At 35.1% G+C, this 24,853-nt stretch overlaps 1 protein-coding gene across 2 annotated transcripts in view; it reads left to right on the forward strand.

The window, feature by feature from the left end:
- The window catches only part of PLCZ1 (phospholipase C zeta 1), a 50,536-nt gene that overhangs the window by 13,761 nt on the left and 11,922 nt on the right, over positions 1-24,853 (forward strand). The window contains exons 4-11 of one of the 2 annotated variants that reach the window (XM_029954620.1): positions 509-740; positions 4,546-4,747; positions 9,466-9,610; positions 13,724-13,873; positions 16,435-16,656; positions 17,892-18,039; positions 22,115-22,231; positions 23,769-23,941. In XM_029954620.1, the coding sequence (XP_029810480.1) occupies positions 509-740; positions 4,546-4,747; positions 9,466-9,610; positions 13,724-13,873; positions 16,435-16,656; positions 17,892-18,039; positions 22,115-22,231; positions 23,769-23,941 (1,389 nt within the window). Of the gene's footprint in view, positions 1-508; positions 741-4,545; positions 4,748-9,465; positions 9,611-13,723; positions 13,874-16,434; positions 16,657-17,891; positions 18,040-22,114; positions 22,232-23,768; positions 23,942-24,853 lie in introns of those variants that run through there. The other variant, XM_029954621.1, reaches the window with a different exon arrangement.

Here is a 24,853-nt window from a genome sequence, read left to right on the forward strand (position 1 = left end):
TTGTTCGTCCCACCCCCAATTCTTCAATGATTATGTACATTCTGCTTCCTCAAGATGCTACATAACTAGTGTATTTACTGTAGTACTACTGCCACTATGGGGGCTTCTGTAGTTTTATCATGACCTTGAATGTCTGATTTACTCTGATGTTTATGCATATTGGGATTACATACTGTCTGGTTTTAAGAAGGTACTGAAAGGGAGTGGAAGAGAATAATGAAATGTATAACTGAAAGACAACCTAGAATACTGATGATCTTCCACACCTCTCTCCATTCCCACTATGGCCACTGGGTTTTATTAGAAGGTGACTTTTCACTTATCTTTTTCCAACTTCGGTGTGATTCATGCAGTTTTATAGATTTTGTTTGAGATGAGAATCTAACATAAGATTCATCTTCTTTCACGTATTAGTTGTTACATATATTATACAGGTACTCTAACTTATTTGTTTTTTGTATGTTTTTTATATTCACAATGTGAGCCCACCAGTCATTTTCTTTAGTAGGATAATGACAGGCTGAAGCAAGGAAAGATCACCATAGAAGAATTTAGATCAATTTATCGGATTATTACACACAGAGAAGAAATTGTTGAGATTTTCAACACATATTCTGGTAACCGGAAACTTCTTTTTGAAAACAACCTGGTTCAATTTTTGATACAAGAACAGTATATACTTGACATGAATAAAACTATTGCTTTTGAGATCATCAAAAAATATGAACCTATTGAAGAAGGTATGCTTACAATTCAAAGTTTTATCAAATATTTAAATGCAATGTACTTTTTATGAGTTGTAGTTCTCAAATTCAAATTTTTGGGTGGGTCATATCTGTTCTGGATAATGTAAAATATTGGCAGTTTTATTTCTATATTTTATAGGCTGTATATGAAACTTTTAGAAAACTGCATTATGTAAACAATTACATTCTTTCCTACCTCATTTTTTTTTAACTGCTTTGGTATATCTCATAAGTGTTCAGAGACTAGGTTAGACATGGAAAGCAAGATGAAATTCTGTTACGTGTACTGTAATGAAAGAAAGTGTCTTCGGGGTGACTGGTGGCTCAGTCCATTAACCATTGGGCTTCGGCTCAGGTCATGATCTCACAGTTCATGGGTTTGAGCCCTGCGTTGGGCTCTGTGCTGACAACTAGCTCAGAGCCTGGAGCCTGTCTTCGAATTCTGTGTCTCCCTCTATCTCTGACCTTCCCCTGCTCGTGCTGTCCCTCTCTGTCTATCAAAAAAAAAATTAAAGAGTGTCTTCACTTTCATTAATAAGAAAAAACCAAGTAATAGGCAGTTTTCTACTTTCATACATGATATTACTGAAAATATACAGAAGTCCTAAATTAGCTAAGTGAAAACTATCCTAGGAAATAAATAAAATATTACAAAATAACTACTTTCTCCATTTTCTTTACACATAATTGTCTACAACATTTCATAAACATTTTTTTAATTTTCCTTCATTTTTTAATATAGTCATCTGGTCTAAACTAAAGGATTATCTAAGCTGATAATGTGTCATATAATTTTTGGTTTTTGTCCCACTTTGTAATGGGCAGAGCACTTCACATTTTTCTTTAAATGAAATAATAAAGACATAATAAAATATTTGCATCACTATGCAGAAGTAGCATTAAAGCAGTTGTTTAACCCTACAGAAATTAATAAAATAGCTCAAAATATCTATTTAACAAGGGAGGTAGAAAGTTCAAATTCTGCCTTTGAAAGTTGTTTTATGTACCAGTATTTAACATATGATAATATAGGTTCTAACCAATCCAACTTATTCCTTTGTTGAGTCATATATTCATAATTTATTCAAATATTTATTTGTGGCAATCATTCTGTGTCTGGGGGCTGGCAATACAATGGAGAATAAGGCAAACTAGATCTTAAATTAATGCTGGCAGTGTGAGGGAGATTGACAATAAATAACTGTATAAAAGGGCGATTCCACAGAACGCTCTCTCCTGTGAGTGAGTGAGAGTGACCAACCCAGGGAGACCAGCTCTGGTTGCGTGTTTAGGGGAGGCCACCCCAAGAATGTGAACTTAGAGCTGAGACTGAAATGATGAGAGAGGACTAGTCATGTGACAAAATGGGAGAAGTTTCTGAGATCAAGAGAAGAGAGGTATTGGACTTGAGTTGGATAATACGAGGAACAAGAGGAAGTCAGTGTGGCTGGAACTTGGAGAATGAGGGAAAGGTGAGTTTGGGAGATAGGCAAGGATCAAATCAGGTGTGTCTTGAAGATTACAATTAGGATTAGGGCTCTACGACTCAATGTCCTGAAAATATTTTGGAGAGTTGTAGTGATAGGTCTGAATGCAGTGCTAGTAGGAGTTTGGTGTGATCTCTATTAAAATTTTTTCAGGTTTGCAACAAGATAAAGAGCTTGCACCAGAATATAAAACATCTACATCACTAAGCATGCCTGGTGAGCTCACCTGACTTCCTTTTTTTTGACAGCAAAAACTTTTTCTAAAGAGGTAATGGATTGATTTATGTTCTGGCTCAAGCTTTCGTGTCACTGCTGACTGGAAACAGCCAGTTCACAGATAAGCACTTTGAGTAGCACTTATCTAGTGAATATTAAAAATAAAATTACTTTGACACTGTTACCTGCAGGTGGTAAATCAAAGACACAAAAGGATAATGGGATGGTGGCAGTGACATCTTGGAATTGTATTTGCATTTTTACCATAATACTACCTTATTCATCCATTCATCTTTGGAGCCCCCCTCAGCCTCAGCTACTTTCACGCACAGCCAGCACCTTGTGTTTAGTTTACAGGCTTACTGATCACTTTAGAGACTTGTTAAGGCCAATTAGAATTATGATCGTATAGTCCCAAATGCTGCTGGTTCCTCAACACCATCCCACTTCGGTGCATGATGTGTGCCAAATGAGGTTTCCGGAAATCCATGAGATTAACTCTCATCTCAATCTGGTAGCTTTTAAGGGCACAAAAAGAGTTTGTTTTCTATTCCATTATCAAAGATATTAACCTAACTATTCAATAGTTCAAACATGCTATAAAGACATCACTGCTTATTGCACCAGAACAAAGAATACGTTCATGCAAATATTTATGACGACATATGATGCATTTGCCCCACATGCTCCCATACTCCTAAATTTGCGTGTCTGAAACAGAGTTGGCAAGCATATAAACTTTTTGTTGTTCTCTTCTAGCTTTCATTTTCTTAAGCCAAAACTGTAATAGCATTTTAAATGCCGGATTTTTCATTTTTATGAAGTCATAAACATGTACCTTGTCACTGTATATTTTTTCTGATACATTATTTTTAATTGTTGCTTAATAAGGTATCATATTTTGAGTTTTAATTTGTTTTCTCCCTCCATTTATTTTACTTTTGTAAATAATGCTAGTGTGAGCATTCTTTGCCTGAGTCACTACTTTTATAGTATAAATTCTCAGAAATAAAATTCTTTGCCAAGAATCACTCTCTTATTAAAGTGAATATTCACACCAGCTGTTATTTTGAGACAAACTGAATTATGTACAACAAAATAACAACAACTAACATTTATAGAGCTAATATATGTAACTAATATATAGGGATGGGTGCTATGATTACCACCATTCCAAAGAGAGGGAGAAGTTAACTAACATGCTTGACATATAACAAGTAAATAGATTTAACAAAAACTGTCTGATTCCAGAGCCAGTGTTCTGCTTAAATAGATAATTCTGATAGTGTTATGCCAAAAGTATAAAAGTTCAGAGATAATTTACTAAGATGATAACATGCAAATGATCCAGCAATTCCATGCATAGGCATGTGCCCACTAGGGATGTATACATATTTGCACCAAACAATATGTGATGGCTGTTTGTATAAGCAATCTTTGTAATAGCTCCAAACTAGAAATTATCTAACTGCTCCTCAAGGATAGAACTGATAAATAATTGTGGTGTACTCACACAATGGAATACTATACAGCAATGGGAATAAACAATGCTTAACTATATAAGAATAAATCATAGAAACAATGTTGAGCAAAATAAATCAGCCACAAAAAGTACATACTGTATGAGTTCATTCCTATAAAGCACACACACACACACAAAAAACCCAACAACAAAAAACCAGAAGAAACCAATCCTGGTGATTAGAGGCCAGACCACTGAATATACTTAAGATGGTGGGGGAGAGAGTAAAAAGTTAGCAGGAGGCAGGCTTCTGGGGTTCTACAAGGTTTTGTTCTCTGAGCTGGGTGCTGGTTTTCTAGATGTCAGTATGGAAATTTACTGACCTATGATATATGTATTTTTAAAATATTAAAAAAGCTAAGATTAAGTAATATACTCTCTACTTGAAGGTTGATATAGAAGAACTAAGAACTCATTAGAAAAAATTTTGTTTCCAAAGTAAAATTGGAAATAGTTATCAATATTAATTCTAAGTGAATACTTTAGAAACAGGCTCTACTACTGAATAAGTTTTAAAGTGAGATGTCATTTTTATACAGTTAATGATATATCTGCATCCTTTTATTTTTTATAGTTAAGAAAGCACACCAGATGTCATTTGAAGGTTTCATAAGATACATGGGTTCATCTGAATGTCTAATATTTAAACCTGATTGTGGAAGAGTTTATCAAGATATGAGTCATCCATTAAATGATTATTTTATTTCAAGTTCACATAATACATACTTGATATCTGACCAGTTACTGGGACCAAGTGACCTTTGGGGATATGTAAGGTATTTATTTTGATTTTTATATCTATTACATTTAAAAATATTTGGAAGTTCCAATAAGTGGTAATTCACAGAAAACATAGCCTATGCATGTTGTACAAAAACATGGGAAAAAGTAATTTTGATTTGTGCATATATTGGATAGCCAAACTTTGGGTGGCTAATTAATTATTCTGTTTTAATATCATGCATTTCTTTGTAATTCTGTCTGTTGACCTCCTTTCCCTTGTTATTGGCCCTGTGAGGTTTTCTGAATAATTTGGATACTTCTCATGAAGTAACCATATGAAGAAGCATTTCCTTATCTTATTTAGCCAAGACAGCTCAGATTAAAAAAAATATGGTTAAAATTAATTCCCAGACATCAAGACACAATGCAATAAGTAAAGCCAAAACATAAATAGATAATTTTATGTACTTTGGCATTTATAGATGATAGATAGATAGATAGATTAAAAGATTTACATAGCCTAAAAGCAATCCATGCTACACCTCTAATTTTGCATTCTATAATGAATACCCTGTTGATACCAGGCTTCAGTTTAGTCAGCCAACTGAGAATACACTGGTGAACAAGATTTTCAGAGCTGCTATGTTCATGTGTTCATGAGAATAGACATAATAAGCAGGTGAACAGTATTTTCAAGGACTGTTGAGTCATATAGAGAAAGTGAACTAGGGCAACATAACAGGGTGGAGGTTGTTACTTTAGTTAAAGGGTTAGGAAAGGCTTCTCAAGAGGTGATATAGTTTGGTCTGAGTAATGAAGAGGAAACCTCAAAAAAGCTTTGTAGGAAGGGCATGATAAATTGAAGAAATAGTAAGTGCTTAGCATGTTCAAATGAGTAAAAGCAAGTGTGGCTGGAAACAAGTAGAGAATGAAGGGAGATGAGTTTGAGGAAGTAGACAGGGTCGGTTTATGAGGGTCTTAGAGACCATGGAAAGGAGACTAGATTTTATTCCAGTGGTATTGAAAAGCAATTGGAGAGATTTTCCTTAAAATAACATCATAATTTATTTACTTTTTACTGTGCAGGAAAGACTGATGGTGCAAGAGTGGAGGTAAAAGATGATTGGGGAAGATATGGTAGCAATACAGGTAATGATGGTTATTTAGAGGATGAATTCTTGAGGCAGGTGTTGAGATGAGTGCCTGAATTTGAAATATTTGAAGGAGGCAGAGCCAAGAAGACTTACCTGGTGATTTGAAGTGAAGTATGAAAGAAAGAAAGTACTATCAAGATTTTTGGCCTTATGACTTAGCACATGGCAATACTATAGACAGAGGTAGTGAAGCATGAGGAGGCTGTTGTAGCATGAGGAGGCAAAAGCATGGATGCAGTAGTTTCCACATTCAGCTGAGATACCAATTTATTATCAGTTAGCTAGGTCAGGGGTGCCTGGGTAGTTCAGTTGGTTAAGCTTCCAACTCTTGATTTTGGTTCAGGTCATGATCTTCCAGTTTCTGAGTTTGAGCCCCATTTCAAACCCCATGTTGGGGGCTGACAGTGGAGAGCCTGCTTAGGATTCTCTCTCTCCTTCTCTCTCTGTGCCTTCCCCACTTGTGATCTCTCTCTCTCTCAAATAGAAAAGAAAGAGAGAAAGAGAGAAGAGAGGAAGAAAGAAAGAGAAAGAAAGAAAGAAAGAAAGAAAGAAAGAAAGAAAGAAAGAAAGAAAGGAAGGAAGGAAGGAAAAAGAAAAGAAAGAATTTAAAAAATGGATAGGTTAAACAGTCAGTTAAGTATATGTGTCTGGGACTTGGAAGAAATATTCAGACTAGAAAAATATAATTGGAAGTCATTAATGTATAGATGATATTCAAAGCTATGTGATTGGTTGACATTAATTAAGGAAAACATGGATAGAATAGATATCCTATAATTCCATGATTATATCAAACTTACAAATAAACATAGCTTCTCCAGTTTAAAATCTTAAGTAAACACATAAATCCACAAACTCAGAAATGTATCCCTTTAGAATTCTATAAGAATTCATAGCTATACTTTCATTACAGAAATTTATACTCACATTTAATTACTTTAATTTATTTTTTAAAATAGAAAATATACATTTTAGGGGCGCCTAGCTGGCTCAGTTGGTTAAGTGTCTGGCTTTGGCTCAGGTCATGATCTCATGGTTCATGGGTTCAAGCCCCACGTCAGCCTCTGTGCTGACAGCTAGCTCAGAGCCTGAAGCCTGCTTCAAATTCTGTATCTTCCTTTCTCTGTGACCCTCCCCTGCTCATGCTGTCTCTCAAAATAAAATAAAATAAAATATACATTTTAATCAGGTTGATTTAGAAATACAGAAAATTTACTTTTGAATAATGAAAATGTTCCACCCAACTAAACATTTAAATTTAAATTTAATTGTATTTCTTCCTTTGTTTGTTAACCCAATTATGCAAGATGCAGTCTTAGAATATAAGTTTTTCAAAATTTTTCTACACATAAGAGGTGGTATAATGTAACATTATTGATTAATGTTAAGCTCCTGGTGCTGAACCTTTCTCTCTTTTGCTTCTTTGTTAATTATGTTACGGATACAACCTCTTTGCATCTCAATTTCTTCATCTCTAAAAGAGGAAAACTCTTAAGAGCTAATGCTAAACTGCCTTATTGCATTATATATTTTAATCCATGAAAAGCCCCTTACACTTATTGAAGTGGAACATTTTTTGTTTACTGAGTAAGAAATTCCTATGATCCACTTCCAAAAAGGGGACTCAGTGGGAAATAGTAGAACACCCACAACACCACTGGGGAAGATACAACTTCCTTTTATGTGCCTCTGAATAAAAGGACGTGGCCTGACACAGTGCAATCCACTCAAATCATTTTTGCTGGGGACCAACTGAAATAAGCAGTTTGGTGAAGGTTGGCTTGATCTAAGGATAAAAAAGTAAAGTTATGTAGAGAAGTAACCAAAACCAGTATTAGGTTGTCCTTCATGAAACGTTTTCTTTCACAATTTTGTTTTTGGTAGTTTTTTGTTTTCCCAGCAGAGCATTTATTCTCTGTAGCAGCCCAGAGGACTGATAAGCTGTAGTGATAAACAGGGCATGACAATTGATGCTGACAATCAACTAAGTAATGCAAACATTTTATAATGGCAATTAATAGAGTTTACAAATAGATATATTGCCTCTTCTCCAATTTAAAATCTAAATATGTAAACAAATCCACAAGATGAGAAATATTCATTTCGAATTCTACAAATATAGCCCAATTGAGGACTTATATGTAAAATTAGATGGTTACCTATGGAAATATCAATGGGTAAATAAGATTTTCTTAGAAGAATATTTTAGGTCATTTCTCCAATACAAGGACAAGCAGATTAACAAAACTTTGAAATTTTACATTACAGTACATCACTATAGACCTGAATAAAGCCATGTGCACTTAAAAAGTAAAACCAAAGTGGCCTTAAAAAACAAACCTCAAGAAATAATTTATTAATTATTTAATTTTATATTTTTCATTTTTTGGAAAATATAAGATAGATGAGATTTGTAAATTTTCTTCCCCTCTAATCCTCTACTTACTCAGATTATCTCTACCTTTCATCTATATTATTCCCAAGGAGCATAAGGTCTCTTTATTTTTTTATTCAGCACCTGGACTTTGGGGTCATAAATGCTTTAGTTTTTCTCAACACTCCTACCTAAATATTTCTTAAGTCATCCACTTCAAAAGTAAACTAAATTTGACCCCCCAAAGAAGTGTTAGATTGAAAAAGTCCATTTTCTCATATGGTCTCTGGTACTCTATATTTCTGTTTGGAAGAACTGTTGATTCTATATCAAGTACTTGGTGTTGAGACCACATTCTCTTCTCCTGTTATGGTTGAGGACAGCATTTTTCAGATCTTCATATATGAGGTCAGATCATTCTTTGCTGGGTGGGGGGCTGTTTCTGTGAATGCTAAAATGCTTAGCAGTAGCCCTGGTTTCTACCCACTAGATGCCAGTTGCAAATCTCCTTTCCATTCCCAGTTGTGTCAACCAAAAGTGTCTCCAGACATTGCCAAATGTCTCTCAGGAGATAAAATTGTCCTTACTGAAGACTACTGACCAAGAGACAGCGGGATAACCCAATCTACTTCTTGGAAAACAAGTGCTAACTTGGTTTTCTATGAGAAAAATATCTCCATGTATTGCAGGGGATTTCTTTGATCTACACCCTGACACATGGCTCTCTATTCTAAGATCCTGGGTCTCAGATCAGCCTTATTTTCAATTCCATCTCTCTTCCAAGATTGTATTTGAGGAGATCACTTCTGTCTGCCTTCTATGTTTCTTCTTACATCCCTAAAATTCCCATTTTTTTCTAACAAAAACACAACAAATGTTTACTGATAGTGAACTATATATAACAAACATTTTTTTCTGAGACTGAAGTTTTAGTTCCTGTTCTTGTAGAAAATAGAGTGTAAGAAATAGGGAGAAATTGCAGGATTCAGAGTCAACAGCACCACACATCATATCATCTTGATGGTGCTGGAACTGGAATTGATACTATTACTTCCACCTCAGGCTGTGGTCACAGAAAATAAGAAGAGAAGTGTGTTCAGTGTAACACAACAATTTGTCTTTATTATGGATTCAGTTCTGCATTTATTGCAAAATCATGAATAGTCTTTGTGATAATTTCATACTGTGATATACATTTTTAATGATCCAGAAATAACCATTTATTTCGTTTAAATTTTGTTAGTGCCCTTGTGAAAGGATGCCGTTGTCTGGAAATTGACTGCTGGGATGGATCACAAAATGAACCTATCGTATACCATGGTTATACCCTCACCAGCAAGCTTTTGTTTAAAACTGTTATCCAAGCAATACACAAATATGCATTCTTAGTACGTGCGTATCTTTGTTAAATTATAGTTATCTAAACACAATATAATTTACTTGTTTCAAAATCCTATAATGCTTGGGCTTAGTATAGATCAGTGATATTTCGAATTGTGTGTTATGATTTATGTAGTATATAGTTAAAGGTAGATTTATCAAAGTTAATCTCAGTATAATGCATGTTTCAGGGAATTTTTTATTTAATTACATATGATATATACTTATATATTGTGTGTGTGTGTCTGTTGTCATGTGTAATTGTGTTACAATGTAAAATATATTTCTTACCATGAGTTATAGCCAAAAAAAAGTTTGATAAATACTGGTCTATATAATAGAAAATATTTTACCAATATTCAACTACTTTGCTTTCAATATATAAGATAACATATGTCAAAATGTGTTATGTAGATTGTTGACAATTTTTATGACTATGATGGCAGCTATTCATACAGCAAAGAACGTTTTTTTTTTTTTAAAGCTTATTTTTTGAGAGAGAGAGTGAGAGAGCATGCATACAAGCAGGGGAAGGGCAGAGAGAGAGGGACAGCGGACCTGAAGGGGGGTATGTGCTGACAGCAGAGAGCCTGGTACGGCTCATGAAATCTTGACCTGAGCCATGAAATCATGACTTAACCAAGTGAGCCACCCAGGCACCCCAAGCAAAGAATGTTTAGAAGTTTACTTTGGGTTTTAAAATAATTGTTCGATTTATTAGATATTCAAAGATTTAGATCTTTTGAGCACTTCTAAATTCAGCTTACAATCACTTATTTTTAAGTAATACTTGGTTCTATTTATAAACGTAGCTAATTAAGCACCTTTAATATTTTAAATTGTTTTTATAAAGTTAGAATATTTGATTTACTTTCTGAATTACTTCAATTGTTTTGCCACTGAAGAGAATTAACAAAATCTTACTGAGTACTTAAACAGTGCATTTCTAATAAATTAAATTTATAAATTTGATAAACTTAAAGTTCTCCTAAGTAGATCAATACATTATCTATAACTATAAACATAATTTAAAAACCACAAATTTAAATAACTGCTTCATATTTGAGAGTACAAAGTACTAAAAATGTACAAAGTATACATATAAAATATGGAACATTTCTACTTTAGTATAAAACATTGATATATGGCATTGATTCTCTTAAACTTCCAATTTTTGATCACTTCTAAATTTATATCTCTACCCAAATTTCTCCCTTGAAGTCTATACCAATATAGGCAGCTATGTATTTGACAGCTCCACTTGCATATTTCACAGAACGTGTTTAGAACTGAGCCCCAAGTCTTCTTCTTCCTCCCATGGTCTTCCCCATCTCAGTTACTGCTAACTCCTGAGTTCAAGCCTAAATTGTTATTGCCAACCTTAACCCTTCTCCCCTAATTTCTCTCTACCCCTTAAATAAGTTCTTTAGCAAATCTTCTTGGATCTACTTTCAAAATATACAGTGAGCTTAACCCTTTCTCCTCATTCTCATTGTTACCATCCTGGGTAACTGCCATCGCCTCTTACTTGGATTATTACAATGGCTTCTATACAATGTTCCTGTTTCTTTCTCTGTTCTCCTGCAGTTTCATCTCACTGTTTCAGCCAGAGTAACTTTTTGGCAAGTCAAATCATGTCATTCCCCTTCTCAAAACCTTCAGTCCTACTCAAAATACAAACTAAAATCCATGTTTAATCTGTTTTCTTTTACCTCCAACTTCTACTCATCTCTCCCTTGTTCACTTGGCCATTCTGGCTTCTCTGCTCTTCTCCAGACACATCTCAGAGCCCTTGCATCTCATGTTCCCTTTCTGGAATACTCTTCCCAAATATTTGCATAGCAGACTCTCTCACTTCATTCAGGGTGGGTAACTGAGGAAATTGAGGCAATCTTCAAATTCTAAGGCCTCACAAGGATGGAAACCCATACAACTTTTAAAAGAGAAAAAGATGGTATGAAAAAAAAAAGCATGGAGTAACACTCTTGGACAGGGTCACTCATTTTTGCAGTAAAGTTTAGAATTCAAATTCAGTTTTCTACTCGAGATAGTCACCATTAATTTGGGGAAGAAAGAGCAGTAAAATAAAATAGGTTTGATAATTATGATGAGCTAAGAACTTTGAGTATATTTGCAGGCACCTGTAACTTACTAGAAGCAGGCATATAAGAAGTCTAACTTTTTAAGGCAATTACATTGCCAAAAACACAACACAATACAACAGAGCAAAATAAAACACAAATCTGAGTCTTAAGGGAGCCTTCAAACAACTCTTGGTCATGAAGTGAGCTGCAAAAGTTGCCTGGCATTAAGGAAAGCAAACTCCTCAACACCTACTTTAGATGTGGCCAAGGAATTGGGGTGCCTGGGTGGCTCAGTTGGTTAAATGTCTGACTCTTGGTTTTGGCTCAGGTCATGATCTCATGGTTTGTGAGTTCAGGTCCCTCATTGAGCTCTGTGCTGACACCATGGAATCTGCTTGGGATTCTCTCTCTCTCTCTCTCTCTCTCTCTCTCTCTCCCCCTGTCTCTCCCCCTCTTCTGCCCACTCACATGTTCTCTATCTCAAAATAAATAAACTTAAAAAAAGAAAAAAAGATGTGGCCAAGGATAAAAAACAAGAGGGCCTTCCCTGAATGTAGAGCCAAGGACCACAGTAGACCCCCCCCCCCCATTAAAGGATGAAATCTCCCACGTGAGTGTAGTCAGGACTAATTGAGAAATCTGTCTGCTAGGTCATCACTTTGCCTAGTCTCAGAATCACTTTTTGTATTTGGGAAAAAATTTTACACTGTTCTCTTGATGTTAAAGTCAGTGTGTGTATATATATATATATATATGTGTATATATATATATATATATATATGAGTAGATATAAGGTTATGGTAGTAGGTTGAACAAAGGCTTACAAAAGTTCTAATTCATGGATCCTGTAGATGTTATTTTATTGGAAAAAGAGTCTTTGCAAATGTGATGAAATCAAGGACTTTGAGAAGAGGAGATTACCCTGGATTAGCTGGGTGGGCCCTAAGGCCACACCAAGGAAGAGATGATATGAAGCTGAGGGGCAGAGATTGGAGTGATATGGCCACAGCCAAGGAATAGAACCACCAACCACCAGAAGCTATAAAAGGCAAGGAATAGATCTCCCTTAAAGCCTGCTGCTACCTTGATTTTAGCCAGTAAAACAGATTTTAAAATTTTGGCCTCAAGAATTGTGAAAGAATAAATTTCCATTGTTTCAGGCCACCAAATTTTTGGCAAATTGCTATAGTAGCCACAAGATACCAATATACTAAGGCATTAAATAGGCATAATGTTCTATCTCCTATTCAAAGCTCTGCAATAATGTGGCAGACCTTTCAAGTCCTTGTCTTGTTTACAAATTGGTAAATTTGTGCCCTGGTAATTATATAGGAAAAAAGCAAAGAAAATAATTTTGAATGAGATCCCCGAATGAAGGTTGTTTCTCTATTTTGTGGTGCCTTTCAAATTTACAGTGGTGACTGTACTTTGTACTCTTTACTTAATAGATTCTCTTTATTATTATATCTTTCTCTTTGTTTATAATGATAAAGCAATGAGTTTTGATTGTAGAATTTAAAACTAAAAATGTAGAAAATTAACTTTCCTCTACTTACTGGTGTTACAGTTTTTCCTTCACATTTAAAAGTATCGAAAATAAATATATATATAGCAAACATATATGCTTAAAATATTAAAGTGTAGAGTTTTTCCCTTTAGCAACTTGTGTTTTGCCTTCTAAGACTATATTATAGATGACTTTCTATAGTAGTATATATAGCTCTACCTCCTTCTTACCAGGTTTGTATCATTCCTTTAAATAGATGTGGCATAATTTATTTAAACAAGTACTCACTGTTGGATTCTTCTGTTGTTGCCTATAGTTCTATTACAAACAGTAACAATCTTCCTTCCTATACAGATTTAATGTTCCCTGTTATGTCAAACTCAAAGGTACTTTTAGCTTAAAGAATACTTATTTTGCAAAGGTACAGAACGTTGAATGTAAGTTTTAAGATAGATTAACTGTTTCTGTTAATTGCATTACAGTCATTGAGGAATTCTGATCAGTAACCATAGTAATGGTTAATTTTTCAGACATCTGACTACCCAGTGGTGCTCTCTTTAGAAAATCACTGCTCCCCTTCTCAACAAGAAGTGATGGCAGACACTTTGCAGTCTGTTTTTGGAGATACCTTGCTTTCTGATATACTTGATGATTTTCCAGACAAACTACCTTCACCAGAGGTAACATTTTGTCTGAGAAGCTCCCATTTAATCAAAAAAGATAAAACATGTTACTATTATTGTAGATCCATAAAACGGGGTTAGAGATCAATGAAAAATCTTAGCCTTGAGCAGTTATAGGGGTGTGTCTTTGCAATGTGTTGCTTGGGAAATGTTCCTGTAAGCTTTTAGGTTAATATATTTTGAGAAAGAGAATATATGGAGATAAATGTAAAAACTCAAATTTTTATTGTGTGTCCTATCCCTATGAGTCCAAAGTTTCATGTCAGTAAATATTGGGCCACAGGGATTTGGTAGGTTTTATAGGCAAAAGCTCAGAAAGGGACAAAGCTCTAGGTTATAAATAAAGCTCATTTCTAATTCCTTAGCATCTGGATGGAAGGTTTCCTTTTTCTTCCTTATTTTCTTAATCAACTCTTTTCAATTTCTCTGACTCTTAAGGGCCCCTTTCCATCTTCAGTTGAGCATACTCAAGTCCTTAGTTTATAAAAAAACAACCCCATTCCAGCCTTATGATTTTGATCTCTCTTCAGCTATCTCTTTATTATTCTTTGTGTCAACCCAAATTTCCACTTTCTCATCTCCTCAAAAGCCAGATGAACTTTCTCTTCCACCTGTGCCTCAGTAAGTATCTCATTGTCCCCAGAGACTTTCCTACTGGCAAATTCTAACAGAGTTCTTCTAGTCACCCTCTGCCTTATTTCCTTCATAACATTCAATCATGGGAAGCTTCCTTCCTTTCCTTGAAACACTGTCTCCCATAATGCCACATATTTGGCAAAAATGAGGTTTTCCTCATTTTTCTCTGGCCAGTTCTTTTCTGTTTCCTCTCCCAGCCTACTCTGCTCACCCCAAATTTCATCAGGTGATAAACTTTTTTTTACATGATAGTACCGTCTAACAATCAATAATTCTAACAATCAATAATTTAGTTTTGACATGTCATCATTTTGGTATGTAGAACAGTATTTTTGTCATATTTGAATTTTAAAAAATATTTTTCCTTATTTTATTTATATGAGTGGAAAATTTAAAGATGAAAGTCTTATAACACTGGTGATGAGAAGTATAGGATACATGGTAGGATTTAAATGGACAAAAACAATTGAACAGATGGAAACACTGTGACTCTTTCACCCCGTAAGAATGTTCACAGACTACATGTGTTCAGTTGTGGCAAGAAAGAGGTATTAAAGACCTTGTGCAAAGTGTGGAAACATATCATCAAAGATTTAATCTAATAAAGATGTAATCTAAGGTTTAATCTAATGGTTTAATTCAGGAAACTATAATAGCTTTTAGATTTCTAGAAATAGAATCCCTTCTCCTATTATTTATAAATCAACTTCTTAGCAGCCAGATATGTAGTTTTCATTAATGTTTTTGCTCCTCTGCTACAGTAACTAGATGCTTTCCAATGGGTAAATGAGGAATTAGAGATAATAGTCATTTTCTCATACTCAGTCATTGGTATACAAAAGAATTGCCTACAGACTTGTTACAAAGGCATAATTCTAGCCCCACAATGCAATATTCCGATTCTCTAATTTTGCAGTAGATCTCAGGAATCAGTTCCTTTAACAAGCACTCAGGTGATGCTTTGATGCATGTGATTGCATCATGCACTTTGGTAAACTCCATATTAGAGTAATGTAAGGGCCGTAGTAATAGAAGGCCCAACATGATGGAGTAATTTTAGTGGGTACCTGAGGATAACAAAGGGAAGGGACAAATCAAAGCTCCTTGAAGAAAAGAACTTTCCTTCATAGTCCAGATTCCTGCAGCATTATATATAAAACATAGCAGGCATTTAGTAAGTATGTTGATAAGTTAATTAAGAGTTGAAAAGGGCAGGAATAACTAAGGGAAAGAAAGGAGGTGCAAGTCTTAGGATTTAGAATGAGGGGTCCTAATGGAAAATTTTGCCATGCTCCTAGTTTTGATGGAAATATTGTTGATGATGCTTGTGGAGAAATAAAGTTGAAATATGAAGAAGATTTACAAATATTTAATTTAAATTTAGCCTATTCTAGGTGTCAAACATTACAATGGACATTTCTGAATACCGGATCTCATTTAATACTTTTTAATGTTGGATAACAGAGTAGTGACTGGAAGCATTACCAGAAGTAGTAACATTCTAACTTTTGTTGCATTGCAAGTATTTTAACATATACATAAATGTAATATGTAAAATATATTAGATTTAAATATAATATGTATAAATTACATATAAATATATATGATAAGTGTAGATATATATAATTTTCATGTGTGTCAACTTTTAAAAATAGTAGCAATTTGTGGAATATACAAGAGAAATGAGCTACAGTAAGTCCCAAATTATAACAGGCTTATTTTGGGGTGAATTTGGGTCGATACTATAGTATCACTGGTTTTTATCAGGGTTTTTAATAGGGGTATGAATAAAGATGGAGTTCTTACATATTTTATTACTATGGGCTAACTGAAAACATGGCGAAAGATTTTTCAGTAACTGTTAAAATACAAACTTCCCTGTAAACGTGAAATTGTATCTCTCTTTCAAATTGTTTCTGTAGGCATTAAAATACAAAATATTAGTTAAGAACAAGAAAATAGGAACCTTAAAGGAAACCCATGACAGAAAAGGTTCTAATAAGCATGGTCAGGTAGAGGAATGTGAAGAGATATATCAAGTGGATGAAACTGAAGGATCAGAAGCATTGGCTGGCTCAGAAAACAATCCAGGAAGGGGAACAGAGATCATCACAGCTGGATTACCACTTTTCACAAAAAGGAAGGTAAGATGACACTTTGTGAAAATCTTACAAGAGATGGAAAAGTTGTCTTATTTTCTTATTGGTGGAGAATTAAAAAACTTTTTGGAGGGAAACATCTTTTTCCTCCTTATAAAAATTCTAGTCTATCATTTAAAACTTGTCTGGAAAAAATTAACATTGGAAACAAAATTCTAAAGTTATCTCTTTTCCTGCATTAGCTGTTTTAAATTTCTCTCTGTGGTCAAATATTATGCATTTTTAGGTAGTAGGCATTGTGCACTGTGCAAAATATAAGCAACATAGAATTTCTGGCCTCAAGGAGACCATACTGTCAGAAGAAAATCACTGTAATAATACATAGTATAAGTGTGCAAATTAGCATTACAAAAGAAGTTGAGTTGCAAGTGACATAAAACTAATTCAGCTGATTTAAGTAAAATGTGAATTAAGTAATTAGCCCATGTTGATGAAAAGTGCAGGGAAAGGTCTTTGAATTTTAGAAATGATGTAGTATAGTGTCTCAAGTAAAGTTCACAGAATGGACTTTTCCCCCAACTTTGGACCTTCTTTTTCTACGCTGGTGCAAGACTTTGCAAAGCTCTAGCTTTATATGCTTTCAGGCACAAATCCAGTGAAGACCTATTTATCTCAGATGACCAAGCAAATTTTTTTGTGCTTGGCTATGATCCAGCGATGTGCACATCCTTGAGTCCATTTCTATTGCAAGAAAAAGCAAAGCTCTGATTAGCCAGGTCTGAGCAATATTGTCAATACTTAAGCACGTGGATTGAGCTTGAGCAAGGGATGTTTCCCCAAAACAAAACTTGGGCAGGGGCTAAGAGATGTGTAGAGGAGATGGATGCTGGGCTGTCCAAAAGCAACTGTATATTATACAACAGAAGTAATTCCCAAATGTTAGATCACACTGGAAGCATGCTTACTCATGAAAAAATACCCTAAAGTTGTAAAATTCATAAACGTATATTTGGGAAAGAGACAATATTAATAATTTCTATCTTCAATATTTGCTACATTAGTTAAGGTTTTAGATGTTAGGGTGTCTCATGTTAACATTAAATACTCTCATCATGAAAAAGAATCACACTGACATAATCCAAATGGTTTTTGAGGAGATGCTATTATGAAAAGACTGATGTAATTGATCTGAAAGTGTATTTTCCTTATTGGAAAACGGATTTTTCAAAGGGTTCATGCACAAATATGAAATTACTGCGTTTTCTTTTTATACCACAAAGGTAAAGGTGGCTATGGCCCTATCTGATCTTGTCATTTATACCAAAGCTGAGAAGTTCAGAAGCTTTCAGCATTCAAGACAGTATCAGCAATTTAATGAAAGTAGTTCTATTGGAGAGACGGAGGCCCGAAAACTTTTAAAGCTGAGAGGTAAATTCTTATGATGCAAACAGATGAAGTGCTTAAACAACTTTTATTCACTGCTAAGATGTCAAGATTGATCAATGGCATTTATAAAAAACAATATTCTCATAAAATTTCAACATTTTTAATGTGATTTAAAAAGAGGCTATATGCGTCAGGTCACATGAAGTTTTATTTCACAAAACTTGTTTAATTAATTTCTTTAAGTCATGACATTTCGTTAGAGAATGTCCAGTGTGGACACTTTTGTATGGGGAGCTCTGGTGAGCAGTTTGTAGAGGAGAGAAGTGAGTGACAAAAGTTGCAGAGGTAGGCAGAGCCAAATTACAAGGAAGTGAACTTTGTCTTGGAATCAAAGGCAAACAGAAGATTGAAATCTCAGGAGTCACACCATCCCCTATGCGTTTTTGAAAGATGTCTTTGGTAGCAGTGTAAAGGTGAGATTCCCTGTAGGGACATGATGAAGGCTCATGATAGAGAGCACAGAGCCACAGTGAACTGTGTAGACTCAGCAGGCATCTGAGATAGACAATTAAATAAACATACAAGCTGTATGTCCCAGGTGAAGGAGAGTGAGGACATGCATCCAGGCCAGGCTGTCAGACGGCTTTACAGAGCGCATACTGTCCCAGGGCATCTGCAGTGGTGCCGCTGGCCTCTGCGGCTTCTTTTCGCCCTCTTCTGACTTAGAACCTGAGGAGGATTCTGTTTGTTAGAGCCCAAGATGCAAAGTCTTGGAAAGAGGATGGGAAGTAGACTCTACCCTTTTCTTAGACTTGTATGGTGGGGAATAACGTCAGCTGAAAAAGGGATGGGCAGGGCACCTGGGTGGCTCAAGTGGTGAAGCGTCTCACTTTAGTTCAGGTCATGAAATCATGGTTCAAGACCAGCATCAGGCTCTCTGCTGTTGGTTTGGAGCCTGCTTCAGATCCTCTGCACCCCCCGCCCCGCTCCTCCCCCTCTCATGCTCTCTTAAAAATAAATTTTTTTTTAAAAAGTAAAAAGGGATAAGCAATTAACTCAGCAGTCAGGTGATTCTCCAAATCCTTTTTTAAAAAATATAATCTATCATCTTGTGTAGATACATCATGGCAGGAAAATCAGCACCTGCAACTGACTCAAAAAAGCTGTTGGCTGTTTGAAAATACAGGTTCTGATATATTTGTTGACTAACGTCTTTGGGCTGGCCACCAGTGCCCAAAGTGTTTTGAGGTATACTTCAGCTCATCTCTTCAGACTGAGAGGATTATTGATTGTTTTCTAACTGTAGATTATGTCTGAAATAAATTCAGTAGGTCTGAACCACAGTTAAAATAATAGATTATAATAGAATAGAATAGAATAATAGGGTAGAGATGTAGTAAGAGTATTATTTTATGAAACAATTATGTGTGTTTATGGTGTTGTGTATCATATAAAATATATTTCTTTCTATGAATATTGTCAACAGGGTTTTAAGTTTGAATGACCTACTTTGCTAGCCTCTATTCTTTCAAACTATTGGATGGTTTTGTTCAAGGGGACAAGACCTCTGCGCACAGCAAAAGTAGTTCTAATTCTCTCACTCTCATTGTGTTAGCCACCTGCTCAAACTTTGAAAAAGGACTGGGTAATTCTGAGTCAAATCATAAAGTATAGCATCACGGTCTCTTTGGAAAGAGTATAGAGTATTTTTCTTCCACCAAAAGCCAATAATAAATACTTAATGCTGTGGGGCAAAGGTATACTCCATAAATGTTCATCATTATTAAAAACTTAAATGTCACTACATTTATAATGCAGAAAAATCAGAAACAACTTTTCATATGTGTGGAGACATTTCAGTCATTAAAAAATAATATAGTAGGCTGGGGCACCTGGGTGGCTCAGTCGGTTGAGGGTCCGACTTCGGCTCAGGTCATGATCTCACGGTTAGTGGGTTCAAGCCCCGCATCGGGCTCTGTGCTGACAGCTAGCTCAGAGCCTGGAGTCTGCTTCAGATTCTGTGTCTCCCTCTCTTTCTGACCCTCCCCTGCTTGCGCTGTCTCTATCTCTCAAAAATAAATTTAAAAAATTAAAAATAATATAGTAGGTTAATATTACTGAAGTGGAATTATTTTTCATATTATTTTTAAGTAAAAAATGGAAGTTAAAAAAGGGAACAAACAATAGTATTAAATAAAAACAGTAAGAACATACATATGACAACAGAGTAAAGATATATACTAAGAGGTTACCTGGTTTTTGAGTGATGAGATTATACATAGTTTTATTTTTTGTTTTTCTTTGATTTTCTCATTTGTCTAAAGTGAACATAAATTGCATTTATAATAACATAGTATGTTTAATTTCTTAAACTCAAGTTCAGAAGTAATAAGATGATATTATGTTAAGGGTCTTTAGTGATCATTCATATTTATCACTTTGTAGATAGGCAAAATTAAGATCCAGAAGAGTATACGTTTTACCAAAAGATAAACATCTTGTTTAGGGATGGGTAAGGGATCAGGAAAGTTGGACATACAGGTGTATTTATACATGAGTAGCTTCAAAATAAACCTTCTCTCAAGGAGTGTATAACTTCTAAAATTAAGAGCTGATGAAGTTAATTATTATTTTTAACTTCTATAATTATAATTTTTTACTTGATAATGATCCTATTCTAGTTTGATTATCAAAGGTAATGGCCCAGAGGCAATAACCATTTCTCCTAATCCTGGTCACCATATTAGCAGGAGTAGTTGTGGGAACAGGAACTACTTTGTGAAAGAATCAAAGGCTTGGAGAAACATGAAATCTGTGTTCAAAAATTTGAAGATGTCCCATGGTAAAGGGCATAAATTATTTTTGAATCTCAAGTAATTTAAATTGAATATGTGCATATATATAAACTTATAAGAATACATATGTAGAAACAAAGAAACAAATGGACTGTGTGTGTGTGTGTGTGTGTGTGTGTGCGCGTGCACGTGTGTGTGCATGTGTGCATGAACTGTAAGTCTAGACCTTATCTCAGTAAGGAAAACATTTGCAATGATGAGAACCACAGTAGTCTCCCTTATCCATGGGAGATACATTCCAAGATGCGCACTGGATACCTGACACTGTGGAGTCCTGAACCCTCCACATACTATGTTTTTTCTATACATATATATCTATTGATAAAGTTGAATTTATAAAGGAGGCACAGAGATTAACAGCAATAACTAACAATGAAATAAAATAACTATAACATTATATTGTGATGAAAGTTATGTGAATGGGGTCTCTCTCACCTTATTGTACTGTACTCACCCGTCTCCCTGTGATGAGGTGAGACGGTAACCTGCCCACGTGGTGACATGAGGTGAATGATGCAGGTGTTGTGATGCAGTGTTAGGGTACAAGCAACTGTCTGGTGATTTGTCGGAAGTTCGGTGATCTGCCTCGGACCTTGGTTGACTGTAGGTAACTGAGACTATGGAAAGAAAAACCAGCAGTAAGAGGGGTCTGCTGTATTCGGAGGTAGCAGGTTTTCTTTCAATGAAGAGATGCAAACAGACATAGGAAGAATTTGAGGGATGATGCTGTGGTGGCTAGGGCTGGGAGCTGAATTGAATAACTTTAAGGTCCCTTTCAATCCTGAGAATCCGTTGGCTATTCAGCTGGAGTAATTTGGATGGCATTATATCTCTTTATATGCCTTACATGTGATTCTGCCCTAATGTGAAAACCAAAGTGAAAAAAAAGACAAATTGAAGAAAGATACAGTTTTTTTTAATGGATGCATTTTATTTGGGATTTTTATATATTCTTACATCAAGGTGAGATTAATCTGGATGTGAAAAAAAATGAACTATATTATTTAATAATTTTTTTCTCAAGTGAACACTTAGTATACATAAAATTATCTAATAAAAATGATTAATTTCTCAATAACAGTGAATTGTGCTGTCAACCAAAGGCCTGGATTTATTTTGATTTCCATGAATTGCAAATATTTTTGTTAAAACAATATATATCAAAAGTACTGAAACAATTTTAGAATCCTGTAGTATATAGAGGCATAGTAGTTTATTTAATTTGTGTGAAATCTCTCATGATGTTCTTATTTTTTTTTTAGCCCACGAATTTGTTCTTCACACCATGAGGTTCATTACCAGAATTTATCCCAAAGCAACAAGAACAGACTCCTCTAATTTTAATCCTCAAGAATTTTGGAATATAGGTTGTCAAATGGGTATGTTACACTGAGTTTTGGCAAAAATAAGTAAATTCATTTTGTGAATTAGTGAAGATATAAGAAAAGAGTTCCTGAGTATGTTTTTTGAACCTGGGTGTTTTGGAGTCAGACAATCATGAAGAATCATTTGTTTTAAGAGCCTAAATTATTCCTAAATGGGTCATAGAGAGTAAATCTAAATGAGGATTAGGCACATGGAAATTAAATTCATGAAGAGTTAGCATAGGAAGGGTAGGAATTAAAAAAAGAAATCCAAATGCATGACAGAGGACAGTGAATATCAAGTTCTTTGAAGGATTTGCTAAGGGCTTCTTTAAATCAAGTGACTTCTACCTTTTATACTTTACACCAGCTTCTGCATTCACAGTATTGAAAAGTGAATGAGATTGCATAGCTTTATTTGTATTTACCAGACTTTCCCTATTCCAAACTGATTAGCTGTTATCACATAGGCACTAACCAGTCAGAAGGTACCACGTGTGAAGCCCTCTGCTCCTGGATTGGGATAGGTTTGTGGTGGGGGAATAGTGGGGTTAGGATCAGTGAGTAAAGGGATGTTGGGGGGAGAAGGGATGGTACTATATATAGTGGCTATTTACCAGCCTATATGGATGTATTTTTATTTTTTAATTTATTTTTATTTAAAACAACTTTTTAAATGTTTATTTCTGGGAGAGAGAGACAGACAGAGTGTGAACTGGGGAAGGGCAGAGAGAGAGGGAGACACAGCATCTGAAACAGACTCCAGGTTCTGAGCTGTCAACCCAGAGCCCTATGTGGGATTCAAACCCATGAACTGTGAGATTATGACCTGAGCTGAAGTCAGATGCTTAACCAACTGAGCCACCCAGGCACCCCGGATATATTTTTATATTTTAACAGCAATTATTTCTCTGCCTATTTCTCACTTTCTCTTCAAGTGATACTAGAATCCCCTTGGACCTGAAAGTTTATAATATACTTGATACCTTTTCTTCTGGCATTTAGTATGCTGATTTTCTTTATTATATTTCCTGAAGGTCATCTGATCTGTACATTCCTATTCTATAAGCAATAATGTGTGCCATTTTGACCTTTAACACAAAGTTATAATTTAAAAATTAAACTTTGATACTCACCTTCATAAATTAATATACACATGGCAGGAAGAAATGCTTAAAATCAGGAATTAATTGCCTAAGATGCTTGCTCTTAAAATGTTTAGAGATAGGGCGCCTGGGTGGCTCAGTCGGTTAAGCCTCCAACTTCGGCTCAGGTCAGATCTCATGTTTGTGGGTTCGAGCCCCGCGTCAGGCTCTGTGCTAACAGCTAGCTCAGAGCCTGGAGCCTGATTGCGGTTCTGTGTCTCCTTCTCTCTCTGCCCCTCCCCCTCTCATGCTCTCTCTCTGTATTAAAAATAAATAAAACATTAAAAAAATTAAAAAAATGTTTAGAGATATAAAATCCATGATTAGGTTTCATTTCATCTTTTAACTGTGTCTGTTTAACTGTACATTCAAATTTCTGACAATATCAAAATACTTTCTTCTCACAGTGGCCTTAAATTTTCAGACCCCTGGTCTGCCTATGGATCTTCAAAATGGGAAATTTTTGGATAATGGTGGTTCTGGATATATTTTGAAACCACAGTTCCTAAGAGATAATAAAACAGAGTTTAATCCAAATAAACCACCAAAACAGAGTGATCCAGTTACACTTACAATAAGGGTAAGATTAATAACTTTTACTTTTTTGGATTATTGTATAAGCTGGAGAATATGCATTAATATTTTGAATTCCACTGATTTCCTTTAATATCATTTAAATTTCAGTTAATCTTTTTAGATATTAAAAAGGGGTGGTATTTCAGCAGCATTCTAGCTGGGAAATCTTTCTGTTGACTTTTGGCATGAATGATTACCTGCTTGTGAATAGAAATATTCTCTCCAAATATCTTCTCCAAAGTTTGTATTATTCCTTCATCTTTAGGCATTTAATATTGTGATAGAGAAGTCTAAGTTCAGCCTGCTAATTACCCTGTGGATATGCTACTCTCTTCCTCCTTAGCTTTACAGAATTTTACTAAAAGATTTTAGGGGGTACTTGCTTTTCATTAATTTCTAGAATTAGATTTCACAGTTCAGAATTTTTGCCCCTGGTCTCTGAATATTCTTTGGTTAGTATTTAGAAACCAAAAGCATCCATATGCTTTTCTTGAGTATTTGCCTGTGTATTTACGAATCCTGTCAACTCTGTCACTTTCTCTTTTTTTTTTTTCCTGCCTATGATTTTTCTCCATATCTGATTTTATTCTTTACTGATTCTAATGTAGATGTGAATTTTTTATCTGCATTATCGGTTTCTTCCCCTCCAATTTTTATTTACCTCTCACTGCTTCCTTTTTATTTCTTTCTTTTTTTAAAAATAGTTTATTGTCAAATTGGTTTCTGTACAACACCCAGTGCTCTTCCCCACAAGTGCCCTCTTCCATCACCACCATCTCTTTTCCCCCCTCTCCCTTCCCCTTCAACCCTCAGTTCATTTTCAGCATTCAATAGTCTCTCAAGTTTTGCATCCCTCCCTCTCCCCAACTCTCTTTCCCCTTTCTCCTCCCCATGGTCCTCCATTAGGTTTCTCCTG

The sequence above is a fragment of the Suricata suricatta genome, chromosome 10 (genome assembly GCF_006229205.1).
Source record: "Suricata suricatta isolate VVHF042 chromosome 10, meerkat_22Aug2017_6uvM2_HiC, whole genome shotgun sequence".
In the NCBI taxonomy this organism is placed as follows: Eukaryota; Metazoa; Chordata; class Mammalia; order Carnivora; family Herpestidae; genus Suricata; species Suricata suricatta.